We start from the raw sequence: 14,317 nt of genomic DNA on the forward strand, positions 1-14,317 counted from the left end.
TTTTGCATATTCGCCCATTTTTTGGAGCAAAAATGGCTGGTTCTCTTGTCATTAAAAAATGCAATTAAAATTTGTTAATGTCTTTAGTGAACACTTTAATTTTTAACTGCTTGGGACACCATTTTTGTGCAGTATTTTTGAATTTTTTGCCAGGTTTTTTTGAAGTCGTAAGACATATCCTGGTAAATGAAAGGTCTCATTCAATTTCTATTGAGGAGAAAGTGTATCTCTCAATTATTTTAGTTGATGCGCAATGTTTCTAATCAGTTTGAAATTAGTTCTTTTTTAACAAAATGAAAGGTTTTTTTAAGTTTTTGCCCTTTTACTCTTTTCTCGAAGGTTTGTTAATAAGTCGCATTGCGGAAAAGTCCAGTAATTTTTATAATGAACGCAGGTGCAATTTTTTGTATAGGTGTTATATGATGGTGTTTTGATTTGGTTTTTACTTTATTTAAAAAAATGGACAACGAGTTTTGGTCGTGATTATTATTTGTAATTATTTGTTTTTATCGTCGCTTTTTTCTTGCAGTCATATTAATGACAGGTCTCATCGGCCCTCTAAGGTAGATTTATTTATTCATTTAGTAGTTTGTTGACTTTTATGTTAGTTTTTTAATCTGTTCCTCACTTGGTAGACAGTTAAGTGAAAAATGTACATTTACAGTTAAGTGAACGCACATTACCGGGCCTTCTTGTTATTTGAATAGGGAAGAGCGATCTTTTTTTACTCAAAAACAATTGAAGGAAAATAAAACCAAACAAAAAACAATATCTGTGATAACATTTTGGTTGGTTTAGAAACTAATCGAATATTTATATTTCAAAGAAACGACGCATTATTAAAATCCAAATGAAAAGACGATACAAATGAAAAAAAAACATAAGGATTTTTGTCACGTTTGGCTATGAATTAAATTTTTACTGTTGACATTCTGTCTTTAAATCCTGAATATTTCCCGTTAGAGCTACGAAACAAGAATATATCATTTGAACATGATGATTAATGTGTTTTCAGGAATGGTGGATGCCTCGATGATGCCAATGATGGGCTACCTGGTTGACTTAAGGTAACGCAATTAATTTGAGCCATAAAACCGATATCTCAAAGTTACTACCAGTACTGAATTTTGCGTAAATTCAATCTTTTATTGTTGCATTTCACTTTTGTATCTCAAACCATTGTAAAACTCTAAATAATCATTTTAATTGGTCTTTAGGTCGCAGCCCCTTCTCTGAAAATAGATTTAGTTCGGTACCGGGAGACGAATTTTTTGTCCCAAATAAAGACGAGACGTCGAAAAGGCGTCACTCTTAATTCAAAGCGTCACTCGTAAAAACTAATTCAGCTTCTCCTTGTGGCAAAACAGCAAAAGTGTTAATTGAGATACTATACTAAAAATAATTTGCCTTATGTGACACATTTTCCGTCTCACGTGTGAAATCCTGCGCACGAAATTTAACCCCTATATATAAAGACAGTTCACTAGCTCGAGAGTCTATTGAAGAATTTGGAAGAAAACCAATACCAAATTCTAAATGATGAAACCTTAAAAGATTCTAAAACATAAAACTTTCAGAAACTTTAAGGTGTATTATAATTGGTTTTATGTTTGATTGTTTGATAACAGACACGTGTCAGTGTATGGGAGTGTGTATGCAATAGCAGATGTTGCATTCTGCGTGGGTTATGCTGTGGGTCCTGCTCTAAGTGGATACATCGTAGAGGGCATCGGATTCCCGTGGTTTGTACCATGCATTTCTAAATTCGGTATTTTGTGTCTGATGTAGAAAAAATGATGTAATTAGTAATAAGTTATACCATGATCTTCAAAATTTTAGTTTCTGGTCGTTGCATACTGGAATACTCTAACAGACATCCTTCATTTGCCACTTTCTCTTGACATTCATCTATATTTGGGGGATGGGGGAGGGGGGGGGGGTTTGGCAAGTTTAATAAAGTATAGAAAAACAAAGTTATTGGAATGTATTTTTGTTAAGGCCCGTACTTAACGCCAAGGCCCGTACTTAACGCCAGTACTGGGTAAGTTTAATTGGAAGTCGAGGTATCATTACTTATTCAGTGCTATGATCGTAACACATTTTGGACTTGTCAGTTTTGTGCAAGTTTTGGTCAGACTTGTAAGACTGCCATTTCGACTTGCCTAGAACTGATATAGACTTGGAGTTCGGTGCTGAGGTATCCATTATCAATATTTCTCTGGTCGATATATGAATTTCGTGAAAAGAATAAAACCGAGGAGGAACGATATTGACCGTATTTCACGGTCGAGTACATACCTAACATTTCGACAAAGTCTTTCCATGTTTGCTGTCAGGGTCTTTTCGTAACAGAATTTGGTCAGGCACACTGGTTTCTTGATGGATATTGTAAAACTGAAGATGGTATTTTCATTTTTTCATCTCGATCTTGACCAGGGTAGGCAACAAATAACATGAACAGCTATTTGATGTTTGTTGTTTTGCAACATTTCTTTAATTGGATTCTGATGAAAATGTTTGGACATACTAATAATTCGACTGTTACAGGTTGGTTCGAATCATAGCAGTAGTGAACATTCTGTTCGCACCCTTGCTCTACTACCTGAAGCAGCCCCCGAGTGGATCCGACGAGACCCAGTCTATCCTGAAGAATGGGGACATCCTCTGCTCTGACAAAAGCAACAACAGCTTTGACGAGACACACGCTAGCATGACGTCATTCGGTGGTAGTCATAGTAGTGGCGGAGGAGGAGGAGGAGGAGGCAAGATGACGTATCAAAGAGCTGACGGCTATCAAAATTTGAACGAAGATTACTAACATCTCACACACGAGTTCCTAGTTCCTCACTGAACTTAATAAAAACGGCCGAAAGTGCTGGTTATCACTAAAAGTCTGCTTGATATCAAACCGTTGCACTAATTGTCAAAATTGAAGAACGTGAAAAATAATGACAGAAAAATTTACAAAGTTCTAAAAAAATTTAAATTTCTTCTGAAAAGATGCAATTATTGCAATTCTTTTTAGATGCAAAATTGCAATTCAGCAACAAAAGCCATGTTCTCTTTCTCGTGGACAGTTCAGTGATGAATTCTGCCAATAAAATTGCTTTTTGATGTGTTCTGCTAATTGTCTACACTCTGAGAGATCAATCGGTTGATCTCGGACAGCACACATTTAAGCGCGATGTATGGTTCCACCAATGCAATAGACATAGTAGAGATAAAAAGTGGGGGGGGGGGGGGGGTGGGGTGGTGGCAGAATAGATACCTTTTCTACTATAGCTATATGCACTTTGCCTTGACGGGACCATGCATGTTTTATGCTTCGTTTTGACAGTCCCAAATTAATAATGAAAACAAATGCTACTCTTCCATAACTTGTGCCACCACATGTCAGTTTATAACTTAATAATGACTTATAATTTGAAGCAATTGTTGTAAATGTTTCCTAATATTTGTTCTTTGTATATGAGAATGACCCTAATTGTGTATCCATGTTTAGCCATATGTGTATCTCAAAACCAATTGTGTACTTGTGTATTCGAAATAACTCAAATTAATTCTCAATTCAAACCAGTTTCCGCAAAAAAAAAGTTTTTCTGTCAACGCTTTTACTACATTCAAGAAAAATTTAAGTCACATCTTAATATATCTGCGTTACAGCAAAACATACACTGATGAAACAATACTAAATTGAGATAGTTGTTCCCAAAAAGACCAATCAAAGATACATCCAATCGAACTTGTGAAACAAAAATATTACAGAAAAAAGAATGAGAGCTAACCTTGCATATTTCTGAATAGTTTAAACTCAAATAGCATTTCGTTACAAAAAGCTTATTGTGCGAGTATATATTTGGATGTCGTTGCTTTTTGCGCACATGTATTAAAATCAGGAAAATAAGTGATTGCGAAAAAGTCCGACACGCTCAAATTGTTATTATATAGGTGGATAGTTTTCACATTTACCAGTGCGCAAAAACTAGCGACAAGTGTAATTGGCTGTTCTAATCTAATCTCTCGATTTTGGGGGATTAGTTGCCAATTTTCGGCTTGTTGTTATCGCTAGAAATCGTTTCCGAAGTTCGCGGCGAAGGAACGAAAAACCAACGAAACGAGAATCAAAGAAGAATAGCATATCAGCATAGAATTATAAGCGCTGCAAACTTTGATTTTGTCCCTTTTAAATTGGATATAAACGAAGTAACTAAACCTTACTGAACTAACGACTTTATTTCATAGCTCAATTTATAGAAATACGGTTAATTGAAGTACTAAACCTGCTGAAAGTTCAAATTTTCGCCAATCTCAGTGCACAGTCATAGTAATGGGATGTTAAACAGCATCAAATCAGAACCGAGTATAAATGAAAAAATTTAATATCATGAAAGAGGTGAGTAAAGTTGATCACGGAAAAGATAAATCTGTCTTTGTCGTTTTGAAGCTTAAATAGATTTAATATGCAGTAAAAAGTGCAAGGAGCACACCTTAGAATCAACACTTATGTTAAGTTCAGGACTGTTCATGAAATTTTAGATGTCTTGAGTTAGAAACAATAGCACGAAATATAAAAAAATTTAATTTACCTGAAGACACTTTGAACTAGTGGGTAAAGTCTTGATAACTTAGCGCGCAAACATCTTTTTATTTTTGAGGACTCTTGATTGCACTTTTCACAGTGGATAGAAGTAACTTTGTTGTCAGTCGTATGGATAACATTTTGGCTTTCTAAAGGCATTTTCTTAATATCAAACTGTATTGATTTTCTCTGTTTCTAATTTTTATTCTCACAATACTAGCAATTCAGCATACTGCTTGGTAGTTTTATTCACGCTATATAATGGACTTTGATCAAGAGAAATTTGAGCTTCACGCACTTTACCTAATTATCAGTAGAGTAGCAACTGTCAATTATGCCCGTGTAGCGCATCTTATGATAATGATAAGCGTCGAAAATTTTTTTTATTATGTCCCACTTAATTTGGATATGAACGACGTAACTGAATCTATATTTCATAGCTCAATTTATGGAAATTAAAGTATTAAGTCTGTTTAGAGTTCAACTTTTTTTCGGAAATGTTAGTACACAGTCATAGTAATTGGATGCTAAACAGCATCAAATCAGAACTGAGTATAATTGAATAAAATTAATATCATGAAAGAAGTGATTAAATTTGATCAAGGAAAAGATAAATCTGTCTTTGTCGTTTGAAACTTAAATGGATTTATAATGCAGTAAAAAGTGCAAGGAGCACACCTTAGAACCAACACATATGTTAAGTTCAGGACTTTTCATGACGATATAGATTTGTTAAGTTAAAAACTGTAGCACAAAATATAATAAACTTAAATTTAACTCCATACATTTTGAACCAGTGGGTAAAGTCTTGATTACTTAGCGCGCAAGCATCTTTTATACTTGAGGACTCTTGAATGCAGTTTTCACGTTGGATAGAAGAAATTTTATTGTCAGTGACAACGACAACATATTGGCTTTCTAATGGTATTGTGTTAATATCAAACTCTGTGGTGATTTTCTCTAATTCTGCTTTTTATTCTTACAATCCTAGCAAGTCTGTTTTCTGAGTGTTAGTTTTGCTCACGCGATATAATGGACTGTGATCAAGAGTCACATTTGTGTCTCACGCACGTTAACCTAAATTCAAGCGAATAGCACATTGCGATCATGCCCGTGTAGTGCATCTTAGTACATCATTTTAAAGGTCTGAGATACAGCTGAATAACTTTGATTAAGTCTTTACATCAAGAAAATTGTTCCTAGAGGGCGAATAAATCAAAGAACTGAAATGTCTAACCCAACCCACCCAAAAAAAGAAAGACCTTAAACTGAAATTAATATCAGTGCCAGCGTTGAAATTTTCTGAGTCGTTCTAAGAAATGATTAAACAAGAATGGCAAAAAGTGTGGATTCAAAATAAACAGATATATTAAATATTTTTTTAAAACACCCCTTTCAAAAAGACCGCATAAGGGTTTTCCTACATAATTAAGAAGTAATCAGAACTCTATTGGTGTTAAAAAATTGATATATATATATATATATATATATATATATATATATATATATATATATATATGGATATATATGTTATGCCATGTTTAGATGCTTTGTTTGATCATTTTCGTCTAACAATATGCAATTTTTTTGTTGGTTTATTGATTATTTCAGCCCAAGAAAGCTGAAAGAAGAAAAATACAGATTGTAAAAGTTAATCAAATTCTACACATTATTTTCAAATTATTTTTGAAAACTTTCTTAACGGAATTTTTGTTGCACTGAATTGAATGGTAGTAAATATCGATCCATGCTAAAAGATAAGGTTGTAAATTTAACACAGTTTCAGCGAGGGTCACAGATGCCTTTTTCTCAGCCGAACCACTAAATTGGGATATTTTTTACACGGCACCGCGAAGTAAAATTATATTAGCTGACATTTTCCTATTTTGGAAAGTAATAAAAAAATATGTGCTAAATTGTAGTTCGAAATGATCAAAAGGGCCTAGCATACTTTCAGAGCACATATTTAAAGAGAATTTGTGGACAAAATAACGTAAATTTACATTCACAGTTTTGTTTCAGATATTCTTTTGTTTTGGAACATTGCCAATGCTGAAATTTGAAATTTAAAAAGCAGCAAATTTAAAATAATGAACTTCCAACAGTTTCCAACAGATTTTTTGAGCAGTGATAATTGGAATGTTCAAATAAATGTCACATAATTTGTCAGAATTGTTGAAACAAACAAATTGAGCTGAAACGTTCACATATCTTTAAATTTTGTATCAGGTCAAGTTGACCAAAAATTTTTTCATGAATATAGAGATTAAGGTTACAGTAGACAAAACATTAGGTCTCTCAGTGTAGATCATCATAAGTTTCTTCCATTTTTCTGTTACTTGTTGTTTAAAACTTTTAGGTTCATATTTGTCTCAATAAAGGAATTGAGTTCCCTGTTGTTTGAACCCACATCGCTCAAAACACTGCAAAGTTGTAAACTGTCTCTGATTCTTGTGTACTCTCATTAGTTTTATTGCTGGCTCTTGTTCTTAGTATAGTAAATTTTCACGGATATTGTCTTTCACGTTTTTTGGAGAAAAAAATTAAAAACTTGAAAAATACATTTATAAATACCTTATTATTCAGCTGATTATTAATCTAAAATTGCACTTTATCTGAAATTGTTAATCTTTAAATAGTTTTAAGGCATTTAATACTTTTTGTCGAAACGAAAACACCATCTGAAAAACAAACAATAGCAAAAATTTTGTGTGATTTGTTTTGCTTTTCCAGATAGCTGTATGAAACAAATGGGAGTTATGATTCAACATCAAATGCTAATAGCACTCTAACAAATTTGTTGAGAAAAGAGTTTACATCAGTATAATTTTGGATTCTTTTTTGCATCACATTAACACCTAGAACATTAAAATGAGAATTAAAATCATTTTTAATGAAGTTTTCACCTAATTAAAGTAAGTTGAAAAAAAAGTAATTACAAAATTCTCTTCGTTAAAAAAATAATTGCACTTTTTATGATTTTTCCTTTGATTGCTATTGTATTTTTTCTAGTAAGCAGATTAAAGACTTGTCCCAGACAATGATTGGTTTTGTTTGTTTTGCTATGTTTTTGGAAGTGACTAGAGAAGTGATTTTAAAAATTAAGCTGGTGTTTGTGAAATGCCTGGCAAGAGTGAAAAAAATATGCTGTCAATTCCTTTATAAAAAAATTATATAAATTATCATGTTTTTCGAGGGTCAGTTCGCTTTCTGCAAAACAGTTTTTTGTTAGTTCTTTCTCAAAAATTTAACTGAGACCTTCAATTGTTCGTCGTTCCTCAATACTTAACATCTTAACGTCTAATTTTTTATCATATCAAGTAACATAATTCAACCAATACAAACCAATCAATTTTCAGATGAGTTAGCTTAGAATACGACTGGCTTTGTGTTCAAGGTTAAGATAATTATGTTTTTAAAGAAAACCTTATGGCGTAGAGTTGGGAAAAAAATTATTCGAACCATTTAGGCAATTTTTCGATGAGTTTTTCAAACATAATTTTACATTATTTTTTACTTGATATTCAAGTCATATAAAACATTTTATAGAATTAAAATTGCGTAAGTTTTTTGTCTCTTAGTTTTTAGTTTTCAGGGACTTCAGTGTTGCTTCTAAAATCTAGAACCTCGCTCAGTTTCCTTTACAAAATGCATACAAAGAGCCCAGGAAAATAATTTTTGTTCAGAGCAACTTTTTTTCAGCAACTTGTAGTTCTGTTTGTTTAAAAAAAACGTTGATTTAATAAGTATTTTGCTGTTTTGTACTTTTTTTATTTTGTTTTAACCTTGGGCTTTTAATTTTTTTAACAATTGAGATTGAAATTAAGTAGTCCGTTTAGTTCCAAACTTATGTTATAACACAGTTGCTTTTGCTCTGCATTTTAAATAGCGGAATATAGTTCATAAAACGATTAGTTACTGAAAATACTTTTTACAAATCGATTTTTGTTTCGTCGTTGTCATCAAGACAGCAAGTGGAAACGTTTTTCTACATATAAACTTCCTGTCACTATCAATCCAAAAAATTATACACAAAACATGTTTCATGTTTTGCTCTTGGTTTGCAAACCGTTTTTTAGGAATGGGTAGCCTAAAAGAGAATCCATTTCAAATCTGGATATCAAAGTTCGCTTCTTTTTATGTATATTCTCCTTTTTATAGTTTTATTTTTTTGCAGATAACATTTTTTTTGAATTTCCTCCAATCGAATTTGAACATCTGTAGCAAAACAGCAAGAGATTTGGTAAGATTTTGCTATTTTAAGCAGATGATAAGCTTTTCTTGGACTTTGGATAACTCTACAGTATGAAAATACTCTATATATTTATATATCTATATAAATATATATATATCTATATATAAATATATATATATATATGTGTGTGTGTGCGTGGAAACATATTATATGTATATATATATATTTTTATATATATATGATATGCCATGTTTAGTTGCTTTTGATCTTTTTCGTCTAACAAAATGCAATTTTTTTATGTTTTATATATATATATATATAAATATTTATATATATATATTTATATATATATATATATATATATATATATACATTTATAGATATATACTTTTATATATATATATATACATATAATAGTTTTACATAAATATAAATATATATATATATATATATATATATATATATATATTTGTATTTATATATGTACATATATATATATATATATATATATATATATATATATATGTTATGCCATATATTTATTGCTCTGTTTAGTTGCTCTGTTTGATCATTTTCCTCTAACAAAAAGGAATTTTTTATGGCTTATATATATAGTCATATATATAAAATGTTTTTACATACATACATATATATATATATATATATATATATATATATATATATATATGTGTGTGTGTGTGTGTGTGTGTGTTATGCCATGTTCAGTTGCTTTGTTTGATCTTTTTTGACAAAAATTTGCAATTTTTTTTGTTGGTTTATTGATTATGTCAGCCCAAGAAAGCTGAATGAAGAAAAATACAGATTGTAAAAGTTAATCGAATTCTACACAGTTTTTTCAAATTATTTTGAAAACTTTCTTAGAGGAATTTTTTGTTGAACTGAATTTAAATTAGTAAATATTGATCCATGCTAAACGGTAAGGTTGTAAATTTGACACAGTTTCAGCTAGGATCACAGGTGCCTTTTTCTCACCCGAACCACTAAATTGGGATATTTTTTACACGGCACCGCCCAGCAAAATTACATTAGCTAACATTTTCCTGTTTTTGAAAGTAATCAAAAAACATGTGATAAATTGTAGTTCGAAATGATCAAAAGGGCCTAGCAAATTTTCAGAGCACATGTTTAAAGAGAATTTGTGGTCTAAATAACGTAAACTTACATTCACAGTTTTGTTTCAGACATTCTTTTGTTTTGGAACAGTTCCAATGCTGAAAAGTGAATTTTAAAAAGCAGCAATATTGAAATAATGAACGCCCAACAGATTCCAACAGATTTTTTGAGCAGTGATAATTGGAATGTTCAAATAAATGTCACATATTTTTCTGAAATTGAGCTGAAACGTTCACATATCTTTAAACTTTGTATCAGGTCAAGTTTACCAAAAATTTTTTCATGAATATAGAGATTAAGGTTACAGTAGACAAAACATTAGGTCTCTCAGTGTAGATCATCATAAGTTTCTTCCATTTTTCTGTTACTTGTTGTTTAAAACTTTTAGGTTCATATTTGTCTCAATAAAGGAATTGAGTTCCCTGTTGTTTGAACCCACATCGCTCAAAACACTGCAAAGTTGTAAACTGTCTCTGATTCTTGTGTACTCTCATTAGTTTTATTGCTGGTTCTTGTTCTTAGTATAGTAAATTTTCACGGATATTGTCTTTCACGTTTTTTGGAGAAAAAAATTAAAAACTTGAAAAATACATTTATAAATACCTTATTATTCAGCTGATTATTAATCTAAAATTGCACTTATCTGAAATTGTTAATCTTTAAAAAATTTTAAGGCATTTAATACTTTTTGTCGAAACGAAAACACCATCTGAAAAACAAACAATAGCAAAAATTTTGTGTGATTTGTTTTGCTTTTCCAGATAGCTGTATGAAACAAATGGGAGTTATGGTTCAACATCAAATGCTAATAGCACTCTAACAAATTTGTCGAGAAAAGAGTTTACATCAGTATAATTTTGGATTCTTTTTTGCATCACATTAACACCTAGAACATTAAAATGAGAATTAAAATCATTTTTAATGAAGTTTTCACCTAATTAAAGTAAGTTGAAAAAAAAGTAATTACCAAATTCTCTTCGTTAAAAAAATAATTGCACTTTTTATGATTTTTCCTTTGATTGCTATTGTATTTTTTCTAGTAAGCACATTAAAGACTTGTCCAAGACAATGATTGGTTTTGTTTGTTTTGCTATGTTTTTGGAAGTGACTAGAGAAGTGATTTTAAAAATTAAGCTGCTGTTTGTGAAATGCCTGGCAAGAGTGAACAAAATATGCTTTCAATTCCTTTATAAAAAAATTGTATAAATTGTCATGTTTTTCGAGGGTCAGTTCGCTTTCTGCAAAACAGTTTTTCGTTAGTTCTTGCTCAAAAATTTAACTGAGACCTTCAATTGTTCGTCGTTCCTCAATACTTAACATCTTAACGTCTATTTTTTTATCATATCAAGTAACATAATTCAACCAATACAAACCAATCAATTTTCAGATGAGTTAGCACAGAATACGACTGGCCTTGTGTTCACTGTTATGATAATTATGTTTTTAAAGAAAACCTTATGGCGTAGAGTTGGGAAAATAATTATTCGAACCATTTAGGCAAATTTTTGATGAGTTTTTCAAACTTAATTTTACATTATTTTTTACTTGATATTCAAGTCATATAAAACATTTTATAGAATTAAAATTGCGTAAGTTTTTTGTCTCTTAGTTTTTAGTTTTCAGGGACTTCAGTGTTGCTTCTAAAATCTAGAACCTCGCTCAGTTTCCTTTACAAAATGCATACAAAAACCCAGGAAAATAGTTTCTGTTCAGAGCAACTTTTTTCAGCAGCTTGTAGGGTCTGTTTGTTTAAAAAACTGTTCATTTATTAAGTATTTTGCTGTTATGTACTTTTTTTTCTTTTGTTTTAACCTTGGGCTTTTACATCCTTTTTTTAAATTGAGATTTGAAATAATTAGTCCGTTCAGTTCCAAACTTATGTTAAAACACCTTTACTGTTGCTCTGCATTTTAAATTGTGGAAAATAGTTCATAAAACGGTTAGTTATTGAAATTAATTTTAACAAATCGATTTTTGTTCCGTCGTTGTCATCAAGACATCAAGTGGAAACGTTTTTCTACATATAAACTTCCTGTCACTATCAGTCCAAAAAATTATTCACAAAACATGTTTTGCTCTTGGTTTGCAGTTCGTTTTTTAGCAATGGGCATCCTAAAAGAGAATCCATTTCAAATCTGTATATCGAAGTTCGCTTCTTTTTATGTTTAGTTTCTCCTTCTTATAGTTTTATTTTTTTGCAGATAGCTATGTTTTCTGAAATTTCTCCAATCAAATTTGAACATCTGTACTAAAAGAGCAAGATCTGTGGTAAGATTTTGCTATTTTATGATATGATGATATTCTTTTCTTGGATTTTTGGATAACTCTACACTGAAAATACTCTTCAGCTTTGTTTTTTTTGAGATAGCAAATTCAATTAATGTACGGCTTGGTAAATAATCGTAGTCCACTTTTTTTAACTCACTGACATGCCATTAGGTATCAGTTCATAGTCCAAGCTCAAAGTCATTATCCAAGTTTGGAATCACAGCAATACTCGGATTGATGGCCCCTCGTCACTCGGATGATGACTTACTTTGTGAATCAAAACCCACACAACGGGGTTTTCAAATGGATTTGTAGAACCCACACAATCGGGTTTTCAGGTGGAATAATAAGACCCACACAATCGGTTTTTCAATTGAGATAGTGGAACCCTCACAATCTGATTTTCAATCTTATTTTCAATTGGGATACTATTAACTGGTGGAAAAAGGATTCAAAGATTTGCTCGCGGTTCATATGTGTCTATAGTCTCGCATCCCTTGCAAGGAGTATGATTGCGGAAGTCAGGACAAATTGTTTCAACAACTTACAAAACAACACACTAAAATGAGGAGCTTAAAAGAGATAACAGTGAAAACTCTCTGCAGAATACGTGAATTGAAATTAGAATTTCATTCCATTATTTTCATTTACAGCATAAAATCTTCAGGTAGTGTGATTTCTAGTTTATTGTAGGCATCTGTTTAGCTGACCCCGAAGAAAAGTAAACATATAACAAAGTTACCTCAAAAAATAAGATTACAAGACATAATTTAAGTCTCAAATAAATACAAGGTTATAAATTACAATTATTTATTACATACAATCGTCATCATGTCAGGAGTCGGTTGCTGCTAGCTATAGTCAAGGTTACAGTAGTGATTTGACTGACGTCATTCTGATACTTCACGATGTTACGTCATCCTATTGCTTAATAATGTTTTGTCATCAATCATTCCAATACTAAATATTGCTGGCTGTCGGAGGTCGGAACTGGCTTCTCATTCAACGCGCGTACAGCGTCATCGAGAAACGACTGGCCGGTTGCCCGGGAATGACTAATAAAAGCCAGTAAACTACAACCCAAAAGGAATATTTGAAGAATGCCAGCAATCAAAAATGGCATCCAATAAGCTATGTCGAACAAAGAACCACCAATAACCCCGGCTAATCCATAAAATAGTGTACAGGTCCACTGTTCTAGGGCTACGAGTCGTGCTATTACTGAACCATCATCGGTAGCTTCTCGTATAACCGAGTAAACTGATGAGTGCATGCATGTTTTACCCACATTCCAGAAAGTCAGCATGAAAAAGCCGAGAAGTGCGTTCGGCATAAACGGGTACAGGGCTATGAATACGCCGAGAAGACACATGGCGAGAAGGAATTGCTTTCGGGGGTTGACGAAGCTTGCGATGAAGGGGTAAATTACGACTGCGATTAGGGGGCAGATCATAGTTCGGGTAAAAGCATCACCTTTGGCACTCAGCCAGATGTCTTTGAGTACGAGCATTGCCATTGAGTTTGTGACTCCCTCTGTGAAACCCGAGGCTGAGAAGGAAAAGAGGGTTGCCCAGATGAATATGGGGAGGTGTCTGACAGCCTCTCGGAACGGCACTTTCTCCTCGGAGGTCTCGGTGGTCAGCAATCGCTCTGAGCTTACCTGTATAATATCATAAACAATTGGTGAAAAACGCCAACGGCGTGATTACCACAAGATAAAGAATCAAAACCAGCTAGGTCTCCAATTAAATTTCTAAATCGGCCCATTTTAGATCGGAGTGCATGGCAAAAGGAGTGCATGGCACCACGGGTTCTGCAAAAGGAAAGCAGATGAACTTTACATGATGTAATATAAAACACTCATATACGAGATGGCTTAGAGCCAATCGAGCTGCAAAAACTCGTGGAATCAGACGAATGAGTCATTTAATCACACATAAAGAATTAAGTTTTGTTCTGGATCCTTCGTTAGAAGTAATAATAACTGTTGTCACATTCACTGCAGTGGAATACATCTCAGGCTGAGGATTTTGAGATTTCGGTCTGTGTTGGACGCTTTTTGGTTCGCACAAGAGGAAGGGGGAGGAGTAGAGGTTAGGGGAGGTGAGTGCGGGATGCGACACATGGCATGGCCCCGAAAT

General features: G+C 32.5%; 2 protein-coding genes across 9 annotated transcripts in view; one reads left to right on the top strand and one right to left on the bottom strand.

Annotated features, from left to right (window-relative positions):
* The window catches only part of LOC142338681 (synaptic vesicular amine transporter-like), a 69,542-nt gene extending 66,587 nt beyond the window's left edge, over window positions 1-2,955 (top strand). For 5 of the 8 annotated variants that reach the window (XM_075388548.1, XM_075388571.1, XM_075388577.1 and 2 more), the window contains exons 11-13: window positions 1,016-1,067; window positions 1,629-1,742; window positions 2,548-2,953. In XM_075388548.1, coding sequence (XP_075244663.1) covers window positions 1,016-1,067; window positions 1,629-1,742; window positions 2,548-2,818 — 437 coding nt within the window. In that variant the 3' untranslated portion in view covers window positions 2,819-2,953. Of the gene's footprint in view, window positions 1-1,015; window positions 1,068-1,628; window positions 1,743-2,547 lie in introns of all 8 variants that reach the window. The other 3 variants (XM_075388600.1, XM_075388592.1, XM_075388584.1) reach the window with 2 other exon arrangements.
* Window positions 2,956-12,772: 9,817 nt separating this feature from the next.
* Window positions 12,773-14,317, bottom strand: part of LOC142338723 (uncharacterized) — a 56,510-nt gene continuing 54,965 nt past the window's right edge. Inside the window, exon 5 of the mRNA XM_075388609.1 lies at window positions 12,773-13,836. Coding sequence (XP_075244724.1) covers window positions 13,126-13,836 — 711 coding nt within the window. The 3' untranslated portion in view covers window positions 12,773-13,125. The remainder of the gene's footprint in view (window positions 13,837-14,317) is intronic.

Source organism: Convolutriloba macropyga, chromosome 1 (genome assembly GCF_964194025.1).
Source record: "Convolutriloba macropyga chromosome 1, txConMacr16.3, whole genome shotgun sequence".
NCBI classification, from domain to species: Eukaryota; Metazoa; Xenacoelomorpha; order Acoela; family Convolutidae; genus Convolutriloba; species Convolutriloba macropyga.